This window comes from Equus asinus, chromosome 2 (genome assembly GCF_041296235.1).
Source record: "Equus asinus isolate D_3611 breed Donkey chromosome 2, EquAss-T2T_v2, whole genome shotgun sequence".
Taxonomy (NCBI): domain Eukaryota; kingdom Metazoa; phylum Chordata; class Mammalia; order Perissodactyla; family Equidae; genus Equus; species Equus asinus.
Window position 1 is genome coordinate 146,378,509 of NC_091791.1, and position 20,950 is coordinate 146,399,458.

The 20,950-nt window shown below is 49.4% G+C and overlaps 1 protein-coding gene and 1 long non-coding RNA gene across 4 annotated transcripts in view; one reads left to right on the forward strand and one right to left on the reverse strand.

Moving 5' to 3' along the window:
- Positions 1-1,733: 1,733 nt before the first annotated feature.
- On the reverse strand, positions 1,734-20,933 carry LOC106838351 (uncharacterized). 2 transcript variants are annotated; one of them, XR_001399842.3, is made up of 5 exons: positions 19,700-20,933; positions 6,393-6,525; positions 4,316-4,672; positions 3,970-4,075; positions 1,734-2,935 (listed from the first exon to the last, which is right to left on the reverse strand). It is a non-coding gene; the product is annotated as an uncharacterized lncRNA (long non-coding RNA). The 2 variants fall into 2 exon arrangements; XR_011499481.1 differs by lacking the exon at positions 6,393-6,525 and having other exon boundaries at positions 19,700-20,931.
- Positions 4,803-20,950, forward strand: part of TNFAIP8L3 (TNF alpha induced protein 8 like 3) — a 50,685-nt gene continuing 34,537 nt past the window's right edge. Inside the window, exons 1-2 of one of the 2 annotated variants that reach the window (XM_070501634.1) lie at positions 4,803-4,994; positions 11,392-11,510. Coding sequence is in view for 1 of the 2 variants with exons in the window: in XM_044764894.2 (XP_044620829.1) it covers positions 18,866-18,917 (52 nt within the window). In the remaining variant the exon portion in view is untranslated. Of the gene's footprint in view, positions 4,995-11,391; positions 11,511-18,400; positions 18,918-20,950 lie in introns of those variants that run through there. The other variant, XM_044764894.2, reaches the window with a different exon arrangement.

The window sequence follows — 20,950 nt, forward strand, 5'->3', positions numbered from 1 at the left end:
TGTCTCTTTTCCAGATGAAACATCATGAGATCTATTTTCACACGGAAACATTGCTTTGGCAGTCTGTTCGTTCATTCATTTGTTCGTTCATTCATTTATGCAGTACGTATTCACTGAGCATCCACAATGTGCCAGATATTGGGGACAGAACGGCAGCCAGGGTGGCTTCTCAGGACAGCAGGACTGCCATATACTGTCGACAAGGGAAACCCTCAGTTTGGGTGGCTATTATTATTATTATCTGCAGCAAAAAGTTCCCAGGCCAGCACCCCAGACCGTAGCCTGGGAAGTCAGGAACCCATCCCAGAGGAAGTGCTGTCTAACTGGGAGGACAAGCTGAGACACAGAGCACTTCACCAGGTGATGGGGATGGAGGGTGTTATAGGGAGATGGAGTAGCCTGTGTGAATACCACGAGCGCATTCAGGCACTGAAAACAGGTCCACACCACTGGAATGAAGAGCGAGGATCTGGGAGAGGTGAGAGTGATGCTGGAGACATGGGTCTACACTGTTGTGGGCCCTGCCAGTCGTGTAAAGGATTGGGGTCTTTAGTCAAAGGACAGCAAGGATCGCTGGAGGTGGGACAACGAGATCAGATTCAACTCTCAGAAAGCCAGTCTTGAAGGCTGTGTGGAGAACGGATCAGAAGGAGCAGAGGGGTCAGGGAGTCCAGGTGGGAGGCCATACAGTCATCCTGTGAGGCCATACAGTCATCCTGTGTCCCACGATGGGGACAGTGGCAGTGGGGATTGAGAGAAGAACTGTGGTGGGAGGGGTTGGGGGACTTTAGCCATTGCCCATAATCTTCATCAACTCACCCCCAAAAGTTACTCCAAGGAAACAGATAATCAGAGTTAAAATGGGGCGATGGCTATGCACCTGCAGCTAGGAAATAAGTCGCCAGTCCCATCCCCCTTCCACCCGCAGATTATCCCCAAAGCCCCCCATAGTGAATTCTGCATCCAGCCTGGAGGAATGGGGATATTTAAGCTAGGGAGGACTTGGTATTTGGACAGGGGACCCAAAGAGGATGCCTTTGATGTCTGGCTTGAGCGGCGGGAAGATGACGGAGCCTCTCAGGATTCATGAGGAGCGTGTTTCACGGGGAGGAGAGATCCACTGGGACCAGGTGGAAGTGCGGGCACCTTCAAGGGGTCCACATGCAAGGAGAAGAATTTGGAGCCCCAGGAGAAGTGGGGCGTGAGAGAAGACAGAGGACAAAGGGGTGAGCCTGATGACAGAGTGAACTCGCCCTTGATCTCCATGAAATCTCCAGGATGTCTGCAAAACACACAAAATGCTTACGGTGACGGGTGTCATGTGGAAACTGGAGACTGGCTGAGCTCTGCAACAGGGTGGATGGAAGAGAAAATGGGACAGAGGGGCCAGAAGCTGAGGGGACCACAAGACTGTCACATCCCAGGGCTTCATCAGGCTGTGGAAACAGGTAGGATGGCAAGGAGGGTGAGATGTCTAGAGAAGTCCACCTAGAATGCAAGAGAGGGAGATCCCTAATTCACATCTGAGTTACGTACATCCGGGCCTTTGGTACGAGAGCTCATTTGCAGAAGGAGCTCCCTTGCATTACCATCATCCCCTCAAAAAAAGTTGGAAAACAATGTCATCAAAGGGAATAAACCCCTAATGGTGGAATTTGAGGTACTATAACAGGTTATAGGGGCCAAACTTGGTGGCAGAGGGAGCATTTTGGCACCTTCCAAACCACACTCCCCGCCGGCAGCTGACTCCCTTGTGCCCCACAGGTGCCACCTGAAGCAGGGATCTCCCCACAGCGCCCTCTGGGGACGGCATGACCCTCTCCGGGCTGGTCAGGAGCCTCACCACCAATCCCTGAGGAAGTGGGAGACCTGAATGAAGAGTAACAGAAAACAAATTATTCTAAAATGTCTCTAAACGACCTGAGGGAAGTTGCGTACAATTCTATGTTTTTGCCATTACTCCTGGAAATGGGGGGTCGACTTTCCCTATGAGTTTTACATCTGGAGACTGAACGAAACCAGACTTAAGCAATTGCACAGAAACGTCATAATCTCCTGGAAATCTCTTGAAAAACGACGTGATGTAAACGTGGAAATTTTTCAAAAAAAAAAAAAACCAGTTCACTGAAAAATAATTTGCAGTTCAAATGTTACACACAAAAAAATTTTACATCCTGTACAATTTTCCTTTCAGGCTCATCTTGTTGAAATAGCATTGCCTTTATTTAATTTTTGTTTTGTTTTGTTTTTAAGCACAAAGCTAAGCAAGAAGCAGCCTGTGTTCTGCCCACTAGTAGAGGTTTGGGTACTTGTCTTGCACACAGCCCACCTCCCCCCACCCAAGTCTAGCTCACTGACTCCTTCAGTCTGCGAGGGTGCCATTTCTCACTGTGTCCTCCACAGGCCTGACACGGTACCACGCAGACAAGAACCTGCAGATCTGAAGGGAATTGTGGGGAAGACAGCAGCATGGCCTGTTCCTCAGGAAAACAGGGTCATGGTGCAGCCATCTCAAGAAGTCACTTGGCCCTCTGTTCTGGGAGCCCCTTGACAGCAGGGACAAGGCCATAATTAGTGTTGTGTCCCCAGTCCTTGGTACCCAGAAGGCACTGAGCGAATGTTTGATGTAAGAGGCCGGGCATTAGGGTCAGGAAAAAGAATAATTGTACACCAGGGGAAATTTTACAAATTTTTTTCTCTTTGCAATCAGAGAATTCTGGACCAGAAGAGCAGCATCCTTTTGGATGCTGGCATAGCAGATCTGTCACGGGTGAGGGATGGCAGGAGAGTTTCCAGGATCTTCATTTTTGGTGGGTGAATGATGCAGAGCTCAGCTCCTCCATGTCTGCAGCCGCAGAGCTGTCCTGTTAGAAGCCTCCGTTCAGAACCTCTTTCTGAACACATTCAACTCTTACCATTTTTTCTGGGAAGAGTCCTGGGGAAAGACAGATTTGAGTTTCAAGCAAAACTTCACCATTTAACAGCTGTGTGACCTTGGGCAAATGACTTAGCCTTTCTGAGCCTTCATATCCCCATCTGCAAAATGCCTCTCTCATTGGGAAATCTTGACACGTGTAGAGCACAGTGTCTAGCACATACTAAGCACTTCATGAATTTCCCAAGGGCGGGTGAGGCTCACCCAGGGTGGGCTCTGGCCAAAAATGTGAGGCAGGAGGTGTCTGGCCACCAGCATTCTCATAGCCCCTTTCCCCTGCAGTGATTCCATGCAAACAAGCCCCACCTCAGGAATGGGGATGGGGGTGGAGATTGGCTGTGGACATGGTGGGGTGCAGAAGCTGGGACACAGCAGGGCTGGGGCTAAGGGGAATCAACCTGCAAGGTGGCCTGCTCCCACCCAGGTGTCAGGGGTGGGGGATAGGGGGTGGCCAAGTGAAGGCTATGGGGCCATCCCAGGGAAGGCCCCTACAGGATCCTGGAGAGGGACGGTACTTGCTGTTACAGAGTGGAGGGACAGGGTTACAGCCCCAGGGGAATTGGCAGTCAGTTTTCAAGGCCTCGTCCAGGCAAGCTGGGGCTCTGGATGGAGCTCCCTGGCCCTCTGGGAGAGAGGCTGCAGTGTGACGAGTGCTCCTTTACCAGGTTCACTCCAGGCCTTCCAGGCACTCAGACTAGGAATCAGGAGTCACCGCTTCTGCCCAACCCTCCCCCCCCCCCCCCCCCCCCCCCGTCCTCCTCACCAACCACCCTCCCGATGCCTCCCTCCAGCTCCCAGGGCCCCCTGCTGGTCCTCCAGCACACCCTTCACCCCAGCTGCTCCTTCTGCCCACAATGCCTCTCCCTATGTCACTCGCCCACCGTGTACAGCTTCTGCCCAGCTGTCACCTCATCCAAGAGAATTTCCCTGTCTGCCATGCAAATATCACACACACCCTTCCCCATCCCCGTCACTCTCCAGCCCCCTTATTTTCTCCTCAGCACGTATCACCATCTGCCCTGTGATACACTTACTGGTGAACTGTTTGTCTGTCTCCTACGTTGTAATGCATGCTCCATGAGGCAGGGACTGTGTTCACTCCAGCATCCCCAGAGTCTAGCCAAATGCCTGAGCACATAGCTGCTCAATAAAAAAATTGAATAAATGAATGAATGAATAAGTGAGTGAGCAAACAAGTAAATTGCCAAACCCCATCTGCTGGTAGGGGAAGGACACTAATGTTCTGAATTGGCTCCAGAACTGGCCAAGACTGAGTCAGGACCTCATCAAGGTCCTATGGACTGGTTGCCAGTGTATTGGGAATGGGAAGTGGGGCTGAGTGTAGAGAAGGTAGCAGCTCACCTGAGGGCTCCCACATACCTGCCATAAGCATCCATCCAGGGATATTTTTATTAGGAGACTCTTGTACACCAAAAACTTCCTTTTGATTCAGTGGCGTGAATCCCTGATGATGGCACCATGGTCAGCAGGGGAGAAGGTGTTGAGCTGTTTGGCTCACCCAGATGGCACCCCTTAAGTCACTTCATGCTTGCTTATATGGCCACCTCCAACAGCAACCAAAGGTCATTTATGCAGACAAGTCATTAGAGAAATTTGAGAATTTAAGTCATAGTCTCAGCGGCATCACCCAGATAAATGACAGCTTGTGGCTAGAGCTTGGATGGAGTTCTTGCCCACAGGTCAGGGTTTCTTCTCTCTGGTGCTTAAAATCACTGTCTGGCAAAGGATGCAGCAAGCAGGGTATCATTACTGTGAACAATTCATGAGACAAAACACAAGAATGTCCAAACTCCACCCAGAAGCCCACGGTCACGGTGCTTGCCCAATCTGCTCAGGGCTGAATCCATTGAGAGGAATTATTTTGGTACCAAGAACACATTTCTCCAGTTCCTGTCCATATGTGGGGAGAAATGGCAAATGCCTCTCCGGGTGACAGCGTCCAGAAACAAGCAGCCTCTCACCCGGTGAGTGTGACAGAAACCTCACCCACAGCCATGGCTGACATCTGAGAGGTTTTCCGGGCAGCCTCCTTGAAGAGGTAAGGATATTTTCCAGAGGAGGGTGGGGCACGGTGGTGATAATACAGAAAGGGGAAAAGAAAACAAAACTCCCCATTCTGAAAGAGTGAGCTCAGAAAGCAGTGGTTGTGTAAGAGGTTGTCCTGGCAGGCATGTCACTGCTCCCTTTCTTGCAGCTCAGCCTTCCCTGCCGGCTGCACCCCAGGGCACTGAATCCCTCCCTGGCCGTAACTTGTTACAACAAAACCTCACTCTCATGAAAGAGATGCATCTGCACAGTGGGCACTGGAACAGGATTTGATCTATGCCTGGGAAGGCATTCTAATTTACGTGGGCCTCAAAGTTGTCATCAATACCCACCACAACCGGAAAGTGAATGGAGCTTGAATCTCAGGTCTCCCACTAGCTGTGTGACCCTGGACAAGCTTATTAACTTCTCTGAGCCTCAGTTTCTTCATCGCAAAATAAGATAACTTTATGCCCATGTGGTTGTTTTATCAGGATTAAACATGACTAAATAAAATTATGTACATAAAGGATCTAGAAAATGCCTGGGGGTGCTCTATAAATATTACTTTCCCTGTCTAAGTGCCTCATTATTTTGTTTACTAAATGATATATTACTTTGTAGTGGATTATTATTTCTTTTAACTTCTGGTCTAGGCTGCCCGTTTTAGCTTCTTGTATTTTTGTTTTAGAGATCGTAGAGTGTGTTTGGTTTTTGGTTATAGTAAAGCTATACGTTGGAACTAGTTCAGTCTAGTAACACTCCCAAATACTAGAGTGATTTGAGGGACATCCTTCTCCCATTAATTCATTTATACTCCACCTTGTTCCAAAAGTATTTTTAGGGGACTTCCAAAAATAAATACAGCAGGACACAAAAAGATAAGATTAGTTGTTCCAAGTTGGTCACAAAGTTGGTTCTGAGCTTCCCAGAAGCTAAAGTAAAGAGGGAAAGCTGAGCAATGATAAGATTCCCAGTGTTTGCAAGATACCAGTTGCTTCCAGGAAACACAGAATTTCCTGCATTGAGCTCTAAGTGAACTCTGTGCCCTCCTTAACAGTATCTCTGCAGAATAGCTGCCTCTGAGCCTGCCTGTTGGTACAAAACAGGGCACCACTCCTGAGGGCTGCTCAAGAAAGATCCAGGCAAGGCAGGTTTCTGTTGGTCTGCCTCGATCCAGGGGTGAGATTTTACCCAGAGAGAAATCAATGAAACGTCCATCTGTTCCAGTTACTATAGATACATAACAAACTACCCCAAAACATAGTAACTCACAACTACCATTTTATTTTGCTCCCCATTTTGTGGGCCAGGAATTTGGATAGGGTACAAGGATAGCTCACTTCTGCTCCGTGATGTTGGGGGCTCACCTAGGGTCAACTCAAAAGCTGAAATATGGAGGCATCCTCACCTACGTGTCCGGTGGTTGATCTGGCTGTTGGCCGGGACAGGAGCTCTCGTCCACAGCCTCTCCACGTGGCAGGGGCTTCCTCAATGCGTGGAGGCCTCAGTGGTGGTTGGAATTCTTATGTGGCAGCTCAGGGCTTCGAAGGTGACAGACAGAAGCTGTATAGTCTTTTCTGGGCTAGCCTCAGAAGTTATGCAAAGTCCCTTTCACTGCATTGGGTTGGTTACAAGCAAGTCAGAAGCCCACCCAGATTGTGGGGAGAGGACACAGACCCCACTTCTTGACAGGAGGCCTGTCAAGGTACCCCTGTGGAAGAGCATGTGGATGGGAGATAGTGTTGCTGCCATCTTTGTAAAATACAATCAGCTACAACATCCTTTATGCAATGAAACATAAAAACCATATCCTGTAACCAAGCTTTTGATAAGAAATGAGTAGATCTAAAGGGCTTAAAGGGTGCCTTTCTGGTGCCAAACAGCAGGTGAGGAGCTCTTGGCTTGGTGTACAAATAGGTATACAGCAAGGTTGAGAGTCACAGTAACCATATGCTGAATGGATCAACAGATCTGGATCCCCATGTGTATTATTCTGCTCAGGCTGCCCTAACAAAATACCATAGACTGGGTGGCTTAGACAACTGGAAGTCATTTTCTCACAGGGATAGATGCTGTAAGTCTGAGATCAAGGTGCCAGCATGGTCAGATTCTGGTGAGGCCTCTCCCCTTGGGCTGCAGATGGCCAATCTTCCCACTGGGTGCTCACATAATCTGTTCTTTGTGTGAACACAGGAGGAGAGAGAGAGGAGGGAGGGAGAGAGAGAGCTCTCTGGCGTCTCTTCTTATAAGGGCACTAATCCCATCATAAAGGCCCCATCCTCATGCCTCATCTAACCCAAATCATCTCCCAAAGGCCCCATCTCCAAACACCATCACATTGGGGGTTAGGGTTTCAACATATGAATTTGAGGGGGACACAAACATTCGGTCCATAATATCACAGTTACAGACATGCCAGCACTCAATGGAAAATGACATCAATTCCTGAATATTTCCAAATATCTGGAGTCTTTAATCAAGAAGACAAATCACCCACACACGTGAATTTTCCACTTTCTTTCCAACTTAGTCTTATAGCTAACACTCAAGCCAGAGACTGTGACATAGATATAAATAGACCCAGAGCATCATTATATATAATTTGGAAAGGATTTCACTGGCGTACATCTGTAAGCAGTTCAGGAACACTTTCAAGCTGTGTTTACATGATATCAAACATCTGGATGACAACTGAAAAAAATAATCAATTTGGATTGGAAACAAAACAGAAGTACAAATCTCAGTGTGCTAGCCCTTGGAATACTGAATGCAGAGCCTATCCCCATACCCCAAGAATGAGATAATGGTGCATAATGGTGCACCAATGAAGTGGTCGAGGGGAGAAGGGGGCTTCCATGGGAAGGCAGGCTTTAAAAAAAGAACTCCATTATGCAAATGGAGGATGGGAAGGGAGGAAATCAAAGACTATGAAAAACATGAAGACTACAAATCTTAGAGAACCAAGCTGCTGGAACTAGGAGCTTTGAAGCTTGAAGGCAATGATTTTAGTTCAACAGAAAACCCAATAAATCCTGGCTATCAGGGAACAGGGCGTCCAGGAAACTCAAGCTTCTAGATAACCAAGGAATTATTCCTTTAAGCATCACAACCTATTTTTACTCTTTCAGGCAGAAACCTTCCTAAAATGTGGCACTTATTCCCCAAGCCTGCTGAAGAGCACACTTTATACCCAGGTCACCACCGTGCCCAAAGTGTGTACAGGAATCATCTCACATACCCTCAAGTCCCAGTGGCCCCTGCTGAATGACCCCAGGGCCCCATAATACTTTAGCTCTTGTCTCTGCTCTTTCAGAGTTCTTCTATCTTCTCTTTCCATCATTTCTGGGCTTCTTGTTCTTGTGACGTGACTTAGGACAGGTCGTGGACGCTGAGATAAGAATTTGAGGGCAAGCTGTTGGTTTGGGAGGTGATCCCAGGAATGCAGGGGCAGGGAACTGGGGATGTGACAGAAAAGGGAAGGTAGCCAGTGCAGCTGCATTACTTACAGGTGAAGTTACTTATCCCGGGGCCGCTGGGGCTCAGGGCACTGGGCCATCTACAAGACTGTGCAGGGCTGTCCCACACAACAGGTAGGGACCTAGATTTAATCCCCCCGATCCTGGCCATCATTCTCTGAGGGCGGGTCCCCTCAGCTTCCTGGCACTTCCAGAAGCCCGCAGGTGTCTGTAGCAGGCAGCCAGCAGGACGCAGGGGAAGGTGAGTGTCCAGGGGACGTGGGTGACGACAGAAGCTCCTCCACACTGGCTCCGGTGCTGCCCGGAGTGCACCCCCCACCCTTGTTCTCACACCTGACAGAATTTGGGAATAAAGAAAGCAAATTAGACCATGAGTGAGAGCCTAAGGGACTCTCATCTGAGTAAAAGATATCTTTTCTGATTGCTCCACGGTTTTACTTTCTGACTTATCCTGGTCTTGGTTACATTCTTAAAAGGTGCTGTAAGACAACTGGCAATTTAAAGAAATTGAGAGGGGCACTCAAAAATATGCAATCAAGTTAATTTTTTGAAGCTAAGTGAGAGTCCACACATGGCAGGTTGTATTAGGCAAACTCTCTGGAGATGAAAACTCACTTGTTCGTGTTACCTCAAGTAATAGGAACTGGCCAGAGCTCAGAAACAGTCAGTGTCTGAGGGGGCTACCGTTCCAAGAAGGATGTGAATGCAACTGGGGAAACTGAGGCAAAACCCAAGCATGCTGGTTTACCCACTCTGTGGGGCAGAGGCAAAGGGGAAACTGGGGTCAGTGGATGTGCGGGGTCCCAGGGCATGCTGGATGCCAGCTTCCAAATAAGACACATCCCCACCCTTTTGTCTTGTCTGGGGAAAGCGACTTGGTGAGTACAGGCTCAGACACTAGCAGGCAGTGGGGGGCATGTTCAAGGCATGCAAGACGGCAAGCTGAAGCTCCTCAGAACTGACATCTGAAGAGCTGGGACAGGCTGTCCTGACTTATTTAAAGTCATTTATCAAGTTCATGAACAGCCAGTACAAAAATCCAGGTGTCTTCACTCCACCACAGCAGAAATTACCCAATACTCTGTGGTCCAGAGGCAAAGCCAAGAAGAGGATGTGGGTTCCAGGAACACCAGGGCACCCTGGCCAAAAGTCCCCATGAGGATAATTCTGGGGAGAAGAGCCTGACGCCAAGCCAGGGAGTCAAAACTTCCAGCCCTCGCAGCAAAGCACCCTGGTTCGCAGAAAGAAGACAGGCTTTGTGTCAGGGGGAGGAGGGGCGAGGAGCCCACATACCAGGGATGGGGCTGCAGCAAACAGACAGCCAGAGAAATTAAATGTAGGGTGAGGCAGGAAGCAGGGAGGGTGAAATGGGATGGACATGGGACAAACCCATCACTGCTTAGACTCTGGCTAGTTCTTCGTATTGATACGCATTGAGGGCTCTCATGTGCGATACATATTCAGGGCTCTCCTGTGCATGCAGGGCAGAGCAGAATAGTAAAGACGCAAGCTCTCAGATGCAAAAGAGGGCCTCGAGCTCCGGCTTGGGTGTAGTGGGTTTTGGGCAAGCATGGAGAAAGTCTTGTTGCAGCCAGTGGGACACAGGGAAGAGCTGGGTGGAGGGTGACTGTGGATTTGGAAAGGAAAGGGTTAAATTAAGACACGTGGAAGAAATATCATTAGAATTTGATAGGACTGTGGATGCCGAAGTGGCAATGAGACAAAAACCAGGAAACTAATTTGAAGACTAGGAACCTGGGGAACCGGCAGGCTGTTGGCACGTTGGGTGATGATGGAGACCCTGGGAAGACGTGATTGTTTGGAACTGAGAGTTGGCATTGCTCTGACCCCACCCTCCACTCTGTATTTAGGAGAAGAGAGCATGATGGGGTTAAGATCTGGTGTCTGAGGCTGTCCTCTCTCCTCTGGGTCACTCCCTATTCCTGGTAGCTCTGGCGGCAATATCGCTGTGCTAAGGAAGGAGACAGGTGTCCCCTACACTTGCTTTCTGGAACAGAAACCCCATACTTCATCCTTGGACTTACCCACTTCATCAGGAGAAATTAAAGTATGAGTTACAGAAACGTGAAGGCTGAACTGAGTTCCTGGTCTCTTGACAATTATGTGACTTGACAAAATCCACATTGGAAGAAAGTAATACAGAATTTGGAAGGATAGAAGAATGCAAATAAACCAACTAGAAATGCGGTGTCGATGTGTCTGCTGAGAGGAGGATTAGTTCATTTGAACAAGGTTACCGTGACTCAAATATTGGATTGTAATGATGTTATCCTGAAAGAGTTTCAATAAATCTAAGCACTCACGAATGTCTAGATAACACAAATTTGGAAGGATCTAAAAACCAGCTAAGATCTATAAACAGCCAAAAGAAAAAGTTACTGAAACACTGGAAACTCCCATGGGATGATGTGTGTTAACGGTTTGAACTAAATAAATAGTTTGATATTCTTGGCTACGGGAGGATTTCCCAACATTGCCATACTGTTTGAGGTGTTAAGATGCTCATATCCACAGTCGAGAGGGCAGGGACAAAATAGAGATAGGCCCAGGGGTCCTGTCAAGGGGTGACATTAATTTATGGCTTTCTTCAGAGAACGATCAAAGGTTTCCGGCAACCAGGAATCAGATCCAGTTCTTAAAAGATTCTTCCCTTAGAAGTGTTGATGGCTTCAACCAGGCAGATTGGCTTCGAACACAGAAGGGAGGGATCAAGTAAAGAACAACGCTAATGGACAACTTGGTGGGATGGAAAATGTTGGCTAGAGACGAGAAAGGAATGGAAAATTTGAGAATCCAGAAGACAAAGGGAGGAGGTGAGGGGAGGGAAGGGAACGAAACGAAGTTGTTGATGAGATGAAGAAATTAAAAAGAGAGGTTGGTCAAGTCTTGCTTTTGATGATTCTATTCCAGGTGAAGATGGGCTCTGAAACATTGGTATGAAGGAGGTGAGAAGAGGGGAAAGACCAGTACTGGGGAAAGAGCTTTGAGAACTGAAGGCAGAAGCAGCTTGAAAACTGGATGTAGCAAAGGTGAGTATATGGTCTATAAAGGAGCGTGGAAGTAGGATGGGTGTCCTGAATGAGGGCTGGAGACCTGAGTTCTTGTCCCACTTCTGCCCCTGACTGTGGGCAAGCCATTCCATCTTTCTGGTCTTGTTTCTTTATATCTAAAGCAATGGGGTTAGACTAGCTGACCTTGAACATTTCCTCACTCTTCTACAGCCCTCAACTCAACATAGATGTTATGAAATCACAGACTTACAGAAACAGAATCTTCCAGATTGGATCATGCATTTAGCTTTTTCTAAGTAGAAAATGCTTTGAAGGGAGGGAAAAAAGATTCCACTCAACACTTGGAGAATAGTGTTTGTTCTGTAAAATAATTAGCAAGTAAGCATTATTGAACCAGGTTGTCACAAAATCACAAGACAATTAAAGGAGAAAAAAGAATTTAGGAGACTCCATTTTTCCTCCCATAGATGAGAAGAGTGATTAACATAAACTAGGAGTGGATGGTTAATAAAGATATATGCAGGAGGAGAGAGCTAACGTCAAATGAAAAGAGTGCTGGTCTAGCAGTCAGGAGCCTTGAATTCTAGTCCCAGCTCTGCCACATCCAGGATTTGTGCACGTCATTTCCCTTCTGTGCCCAACTTCCAAAGGAATGCTAAAGATAGTGGACTCCAGCCTGCCACCATACGTTCATCCACCTGTAATCATTAAAATACTCTTTCTTCTTTCTGTGTGTCATACTAATAAGGTCCAACTAGGAAAGAAGAAACTATCTTATATTTTTCCAATGGAGTAATACAGAGAACTGACTACAGAGGTGATGGAAGAGCTGAGAAGGCAAACGGAGGACAGTGAGGCAACCTAGATATCAGCAACAGCAGGAAGTCACTGCCACCCTGGGCTGGAGGAACAAAAGGGAAGAGGTGCTATTTATTATTGGAGCCCAGAGGCTGTGGTCACCTGATGGAACCTGGAACCACAGTGGATCCATCTGGTGGCAGCTGGAGCCATGGAGGAGAGGCAGCCACTGTCAGAGGTGCTGAGATCTGAGGGATGGAGGATGGGAGAGAATATCCCAGCTATTCCTTCCCTTGCTCTCCAGTCTTCTGCCAGTGCCTCGCACTGGCTGGGTCCAGCTGGAAACCAACTGGCACAGGAGCTGGCAAATGCAGCCTGCAGGTGTCAGCCCATCTTCCATACAGAGCAGGGAAAGGGCAAGGAATGGATCTGAGGACAGGCAAGCCAGGACTGGCACAAGATCCGAATTCTACTTTCCTTTTTATTTCCTTCTTTTTGGTGAGGAAGATTATCCCTGAACTAACATCTATGCCAATCTTCCTCTATTTTGTATACGGGATGCCTCTGCAGCACGGCTTGATGAGCGGTGTGTAGGTTTGCACCTGGGATCTGAACCTGCGAACTCCGGGCCACCGAAGCAAAGAGAGTGAACTTAACCACTACGCCACCAGGCCGGCCTCCAATTCTACCTTCTTATAACGTCTACCTATTAGTCCTGCATCAGGCTAGAGTCTAGGTCTTCACACATTTGAGGACATCCATCCTACCATGCCTTGTTTGCTTTCTTCCCTCGCCTGACACTCAAACTTTCTCATACAGAATGGTTTCCAAACCTCCTTCATTGTCCTGGTTCCTGTCCTCTGAGAGCAACCTGGTAGGTCTCCTTAAAATGTGGCACCAGATGTTCATAAGACCCCAGGTGTCCATAACACCAGGAGGTGTTAACACAGAAGGACTATTCCTGCCCTTCCTGTAGCAATGCAGCTGTTATTCCACTGTTTATTCCACTGCTGACTGATGTTGGCTTTATGGACAACCAAGACCCACATATCTTTTCCATGTGACTCCAAGTCTTCCCTGACCTGCCATAGCAGAGTCATCTACATATTTGATAAACACAACCAAATTCATCCTCTAAATTATTGATTAAAAAAAATAAGTAGAATACATCAGAGCCAAGGATAGAGCTCTGTGTCACTCCACCAGAGACCTCCACCCAAGTTAAGGGAGAATCGTGAATCATGGCTCACTGGGTAGGGTTGTTCAACCAGCTCCAGATCCACCTCACAGCAAGGAAATCATGCAAGAACTTCATCAGAGCCTTTACTTAAATCACAACCTACGGTATCTGCGGCGGTCAGTTCCCTCCACTTTGCACCTGAAGCACAGAGGGTGCTCAACTAATACTTGCTACATTGAAGTTGAATGAAATTATCTTGATTTATACACCTAATGGCCCTGTTTAAAGAAAGTTAAGATGGTCATTTTAATGGGACATGATCATGAACCCATGTTGGCTGCTGGTGATCATCGTTTTCTTCTTTAAATGTTTATAAATCTGTTTGCTCCAGATTTTTGCTAAACAGCAACAAAAATGATACCAATCTGTTATTCCTGGAATCCACTCCTCTCTTCCTTTTGAAAACTGGGGCAATACCGCCGCTATCCAGTCTTTGGGAACTCTCCTGTCTTCTTGAACACTATAAGGATGCTAGTCACTACTTAAGCCTGGGTCTTGACTCTGGCTTCTCCCCAGTGGGAATAATATTTCCCCTTTCCATGCCACAGACCTGTAGAAGGATTTAGGAAGATGGCAAGCCACTGGGCAAGGCTAAAACAGTCACTTAGGGTACCCACATAAGAGACGTATGGATCCTCATAAGAACAGCTCCAACACAGCACAGTCACATCCTGCAGCCCCCACAGTGAATGCCACAAGAGGGACCAGACCCCATATGTGATCATAGGCTGAACCATCCTGGTCCTGCTGTTTCAAAGGCTTACAAACAACCCCATAGAAACTGGGCTGGAGCAAAACAGAGATTTGGTCCATAAAGCCAATTTCTTCTCTCTCCCTCTTTCTCTTCCTCCTCCCTCTTTCTCAATTTCCTTCTCTCCCTGAATAGAGTCACTATAACTGCATTAGCTGCTCAGGAAGCTGTCCTGTAGGCAGCTCATGAGGGCAGAAGCTAAGACACTGGGAGAACAGCCTGATGCCTAAGTTGCCAGCCTCATCCCCCCACTGCCTCCCACAAAGTGTCTGGACTTGGACGGGGCTGTGCAGAGGACACGCTGCCCACAAAGCAAATGGGAAGACAATTTTCCACTCCTCTCCTCCACCTATAGAAACCCCCTCTGGACTCAACTGATGCTTGGTAAATGCAAGAATGAACTAAAATAACCCACCCTCTGCCAAGAAGGGATCATGCCCATGAAAATTCTTGATCACCTTAAAGTCTTGGGATACATACAGCAATTGTTTTGTTAGCTACAATTTCCATCTTATTTCTCTCTCCCAAGAACAAATGAAGCTGCTGAAGGTTCACAGACATTGATTAATGATGTGCGCAAAGATTTAGACATGAGGATGTTCACTGATGCTGTCTACTATAGCAGAAAATTGGAAACAACCTATATGCCCAACGATAAAGGATTGTTTAAATACATTCTAGTACACCCATACAATAGGTATGTGCAGGTATGATTAAAAACCATATTGTCAGAGAGCAGATGGAATGACGTTCACAACATATTGTTAAAAGGAAAAAGCAAGTTACGAAAGTGGAATGCTATACACACAAAGAGGGAAAATTTTCAAAAGGTATGTTAACAGTTATTTCAACTAATGGAATTATGAATGGATTTTTAAATTTTCTTCCTTTTTGTTTATATGTACTTTCCAATTTTTCTGCAGTGACGTGCGTTGCTTTTGAAATAAGGAGGGGGGGCACCATAAAACTTATTTTTGCTAGCCAGAAAGAAATAGGAAAAGCCCCTCTTTCAAGCCTGTCTGCCGGCTTGTTCTGCCAGATGGTTATGAAGCCAGCTCAGACCGCGCTGTCCAGCTTGCCCAGAGCCCCTCTGGGCAGAAGCTCCCTTGGTGCCAGCATCCACCTTGAGACAAGTTATTAAAAATGGGGCTGTCCTGGCCAACCTTTTACCGAAAGTACCAAGGACCACTTCAGCCCAGAGAAAGGGCAGTTCCAGAGACCGGTGGAGTTTTGAAGCCGAGCGGCAGCCCTGGCTTTGCGAGATGAACCTCCCCCCTCCCAGCTGCCTGCCGAAGGTTTGCAGACGCTCCCTTCCCATCCCACAGGAGGAGACAGGCAGATGAGTCATAGCACTGGCTCGGATTAAAGGCGTATTATTGCCTTAGCAGAAATGGATCTATTTTATTATCTGTTTCTTGACACCTTACAAATAGATATGCTTGTCCCAGCAGACAGGCAAGTTCCTTAAAAAGCCAACGATGTCGTTAGCCGAAGCTAAGAAACAACCAAGAAGAGTTAGAAATTTGTGCATCTGAAGAGCAGCCAGGCTGAAAAGATGTAGTGGAAACACTGAGGAAAGTGGTTTATAAGCCTCAGCCTCTAGATTCAAGTCTGCGAAGTGATGCCATACTTCTAAAAATATACAGAGGAACTACGGAAATCCTTTCCTCTTTTCTAAGAGCGTTTTCTTTCCTTCTTTCTCTTAAGAAATATACTAGGATGGGTTTGCAAAGGAGATTCCCCACCTGAGATTTCACTGTTTTCAGAGAGGTCGTGGGGGACTATTTTAAGGACTTCCTTCTCTTATACAGATTTTTCCACACTGGGAGGACAGATAAGGTACGTTCCACTAATGTTCCTCATTAAACACACACGCGTGCCAGCAGTCATTTCCCCTTGTCTTGCTATCCCATGACAACAGACTGCACATCATAGGAAATTGGAATGGAAACCTTATTTAGTTTGGATCTCTCTTCTCCATTGTTTAATTTCACATTCAATTTTTCTTTCTCTGTCTGCCTCCTTTTGCAGAAATATGCTATGACTGAATACAGGCACAGATAAATGAATAGTGTCGCTTGTCTGAAGACTCACCTCATAGGCTTTTCAGGAGCACTTTGACCAGCACACCTCTCCCCCCACCCCCCATCATTTTATCTCTGGGCAGAAATGTGCTCGATACTCACTGAAGACAATGACTGATGGACCTATATGTGTCTTCAGTGTGCGCTCCCGGTACTGGGATCGCTGTCGATCAAGTTCCAGTAGATCTTTTATGGCTGTGAGGCATAGATGCCTCAGTGGCATTTCTGTTTCCCTCACTCTTTAACCCATACCACCTGTCCGCTGACATAAACAAACAGAAATAAAAAAGCTTTCACCAAGTGCCAGGAAAGGAGGTCTAACGGAGCAGAGAGAGTTTCACATTTCCTGTTGTTGAATCTCGGCTTGGCCTGTAGAGCAAGCTGGATGCCTTTTCAATCCAATACGCTCTGTTCTCTGACGCTATCACCCTTGTTTTTCCTTAAGACTCCAAAGCTATGATGGCAACCTTATAAAAGGATCCCAGCTATTTGTTCTTTGAGCACCAACTTTTATCCAAACGTTGCTGTTACTTTTTTCTTTTCATTTAAAAATGTAATTTTAAAAATATTTTGTTTTTCTAGATGGGATCCACTAGATCTAAGAACTCATGTTCTTTCCATTTATCAAACAGCAACTGTGTGCCAGGCATTGGGTAATCACTTCCACACTCGATATTTCACCTACTCCCTTCCAGCCACCCTATGAAGGAGCTGCCAACACATGAGGAAACTGAGGGAGGGTAAGCCTTTTGCCCAAGATCACACATCTAGGACGGGGCTCTTTTGATGGTTCCATGGAAACCCATCCAACTTTTTTCAACTAAAGTCCGTGAGTTTGGTGGTCCAGACAACGTTTTCTGAGAACACAAAGTGGAGCTGGACGGGCACTCTGTGAAGCCCCTGCCTTCACTAAAGGAGGCAGCCCTCAGGGAGCCGAGAGGCCAAACTCACTTGTGCCACCACCCCCTTCAGGCTGGGAGCAGGTCTGGACATCAGACGGCCCTGATTTCAAGGCTCAGCTCCCCCACTTCCTGGACCTGAGACCACAGGAAAGTTACCTGCTCTCTCTGAGACTCCACTGCCACCTCGATAAAACAAGGATAACAATATATATAGGTTGAATTATATGAAATTGCCAACTTTCAACCATTTTTGACCTCCGAAAAAGCATTTCCAAATAGTCCAACCTAAAGTCTTCACTGAGTCACTGTACAGATTCAACAAGTGCACACAGGAAACAATAAAAGGCACTTATTAGGAGACTTTTTCTTCCAGACTTCATTTCGCTAAGGTCAGTAAAGTTAGTTTGCATTCTCTGCGCACACTTCGCACGCAGCGAAGCCAGCCTGAGGTTATATAAGTGTTGGAGCTGACAATTCAGGGAGACAATAAGACTATGTGGATAATCAAGAATCAACAACAAAGGATCTCCTGAGGCCTTACTGCTCCTGTATTTTCCCCCTAATTTAGTCTCTTAATTAATAAATTTACAAATACCTTTTTTTTTTTAGAAAGTGGAAGGCGGCGGGGGAGGGGGTATGGAGGAAGTTTAGCACTCTGTATTAAAAACAAAGAAAAGGTTTTAAAGTCACTTCTTGCTTCTCGAGGGGCGGGCGCGGTGGCCGGGCTCCGTCCTGGCAGGGCGGGTCCTGCCCTCGATGCCAGCGAGGGCTCCGAGCCCTCGGAACCGGCCCCGCCGCCCTGCCCCAACCCGCCGCGCCCACGCCGGGGAAGAACCGCCAGAGCGCGCGCTGTCTGCAGCCTGGTGTTTACCTCCTCGCCAGGTGCCAGGCCCTGCCCTTGGCCCCTCACAGGCATTATCTGATTGACTTCCCACCCAACACTGCGCACAAAAGGGGACTGTCATTTTCTCCACTTTCCAAGTGAGGAAACAGACACCGAGAGGTTGAGTCACTCGCCCAAGGTCTCCGAGCGCTGGAGTGGGACTCGAACCCCGGCAGCCCCAGGCCTCCCACTGGGAGCGTCTCCTTTTCCTACTTAGGTGCGGGCGCTTTTTCGCCTCCTCCAAACTTGGCCGCACGCAAGGGAAGAGGCCTCGCCGCCCCGCACGACCTCGCCGCGCTCAGCAAGTTCAAGGCTGCGGGGGGCGGGCGCGGGGCGCGGGGCGGCGGAGCGGCGCCGCCTCCCGGGATTTAACCCCAGTCTGGAGTCCGCGGGGCGCGGGACGCTCCCGCTCCTCCCAGCTCGCGCCTCCCCCTCCTCCCAGCCGTCTCCCGGCGCGCCCCACCCTCCGCCCCGCGCTCGCCTCGCGCGCAGGCACCGGCCGCCGGGCGCGGGGAGCAGGGAGCGGGGCGCGGGCGGCGCTCGCCTCTGCGGAGCCGCCCCCTGGCCGCCGCCGCGCACTGCCCAGCCCTAGCCGCCCGTGCTGCCTCCCCGGCCGTCCGCACCGAGAGCGCCGCGGCAGCTCCAGCCCGGACGCCGGCCCGAGCGCCCCGCAGACGGGCGGGCGGCCGTGGACGCGCGGCCAGCAGCCCGCAGCATGGATTCGGATTCCGGCGAGCAGAGCGAGGGCGAGCCCGTGACCGCCTCAGGTACCGAGGGGCCGCGGCCACCCGGCGGGGAGGGCTGGGGCCCGAGGAGGGGAGGCCGGGGCAGGAAACCGCGAGTATTTCTCGGCGCTGCCGGGCGGGAGGCCGATCCCCAGCAGTGCGATCCCGTCCAGGCCGGGACTGGGGACTGCTCCGCGCCGGGAGTTTGCTCTGGGGCTTTCTCCCCCGTGGCACTTGGGCGCGCGGGAGGGAGAAGAGGTGCATCTGCGGAGGGCTCCCAGCGCCGCCGGGCTCCTGCTGCGGGTCGGGTGGCCCGGGCCGGGTGGGGGCGGGGAAGGGTTCGGGAGATGCGCGTCCTGTAGTCTGCTGCAGCGAGGGTTGCAACACGTCTGCCCTTTGAAATAACTTTCCGAGCGCCAGCCTAGTCCTCGAACCCGAGGCGCCCGGGATGCTGCGGAACAGGTGACCCCATCCGAGGGCGTGACAGGGGACTCTGGGAAGGAAAGACCCCGCGGGTGGACGAGCAGGGGTCAAAGCTCAGGTCGTGGCTGCGGGTCCCAAGCCTGCTAGACGAGCCTGTGCAGAAGCGTTCGCCCTTCGCCGCCCGGGCAGACGGAGGAGGTCCCCGCGGAGGGGTCCCGAACGCAGGCGCGGGGGCGCGCGGGAGCCGGGCTTCGCCTGGAAGAGGCGCCGCCGGCTTCTCGCAATCGATAGTTATCAAAGCGATGGGTGGAGGCTTACTTAGGAAAAATGAACGTCCTCCCCCGCCTCTCCCTGATACTGAGCAACAGGAGGAAGCCACCCACAGCCTTGGGTCGACTTACCTCCGGGCTCTGCCCACCTCCACCGGCCCGCTCCGCCTGCCGCCCACGGGTCCACGCACCGGAGACCCGCTCGCCCTCCTGCCGGCCCCGTGCGGCCCTGGAAGCTAGTCCTGGCCGGCAGACCTGTGACCTGAGAGCTGGGACCCTCCTGGTACAGACTGGAGGTCCCGGACTAGTCTCCATTCTTTGCAATGTCAGACCAGAGTCTTGAGTGTGGAGACCAACGGACAGGAGGCACCATCAGCCGTGGCGTGGGTGTAGGAAAGGCAGGCTCAGGAACCAGGCAGGACAGCGCCAGGCTCTGTGCCAAGGGCCTACATATATTATTCCCCTTCATCCTTACAGCTCCCACCAGGTGGCTGTCTCCATTTTACAGAGGTTCAGAGAGGCTAACTGGCTTGCCCACGTCTCACAGCCAGGGAGTAGCCGAGGGCAGAGTGACTCCCTTTCCACTGCATCATACGCCTCAGCCGCTCACAGGGAGGCTGTAGTCAACACCTTGGGATGGGTGGGAAGGAAAGGTGGCATCGCCAAGATGCGTGTGTATGAGGATTCCTATGTGTGTGCAAGAGCCACCTGCTTTGTGTAGGTGTTTGTGGATATAATTAATAAACATGAGCGCCTTGCCTACCTGTATGTTTCTGTGACTATGAAGCACCAAGATTTTGTTTCACAGTTGGCTTGTGGATCTCCTCGCATCATTTAAAAGTTCCATTGGTGTTTGTGTGTATCTAAGTATATCTCCAGAGCTCAAACGGAGGAGGGACATTGACACTGACCCTTTACTCTCTCAGAATCCCAGGAACTAACATACTCTCCCTGCCCCCACCCTCAGATTCATGCGGGTTGATGGAGAGGGGGAGGAGGACACTGAGGTTTAAAAAAAGCCAGGACGAGGAGGGGAGAAACTCTCCAAGAAGATATGGTACTTGGGTGGAAGGGGAGGGAAGGGGTTCTTAAGGGCCTTGTGGCTTCTCCCCGAGCCTGCCCAGCATGGAGTATCAGCCATAGGGCTCATGTCCGTTTGTGTCGAAAGGCCTCTGCACAACTAACAGCAAACATTACCCCTGAGAGCACATAGGCCTGATGAAGAACAAGGCAGCCCGCTATCTGATCTGTCACCATTCGTTTGCACCTTACAGTTTCCTACAGTCATTTCTTCTTCTTCGTGTTCTTGAATCTCACAAGTTGAACATTTATTTGAATGTCACAAGCCATTCTGCTAAATGACATTCAGTCTCACTCATTTTC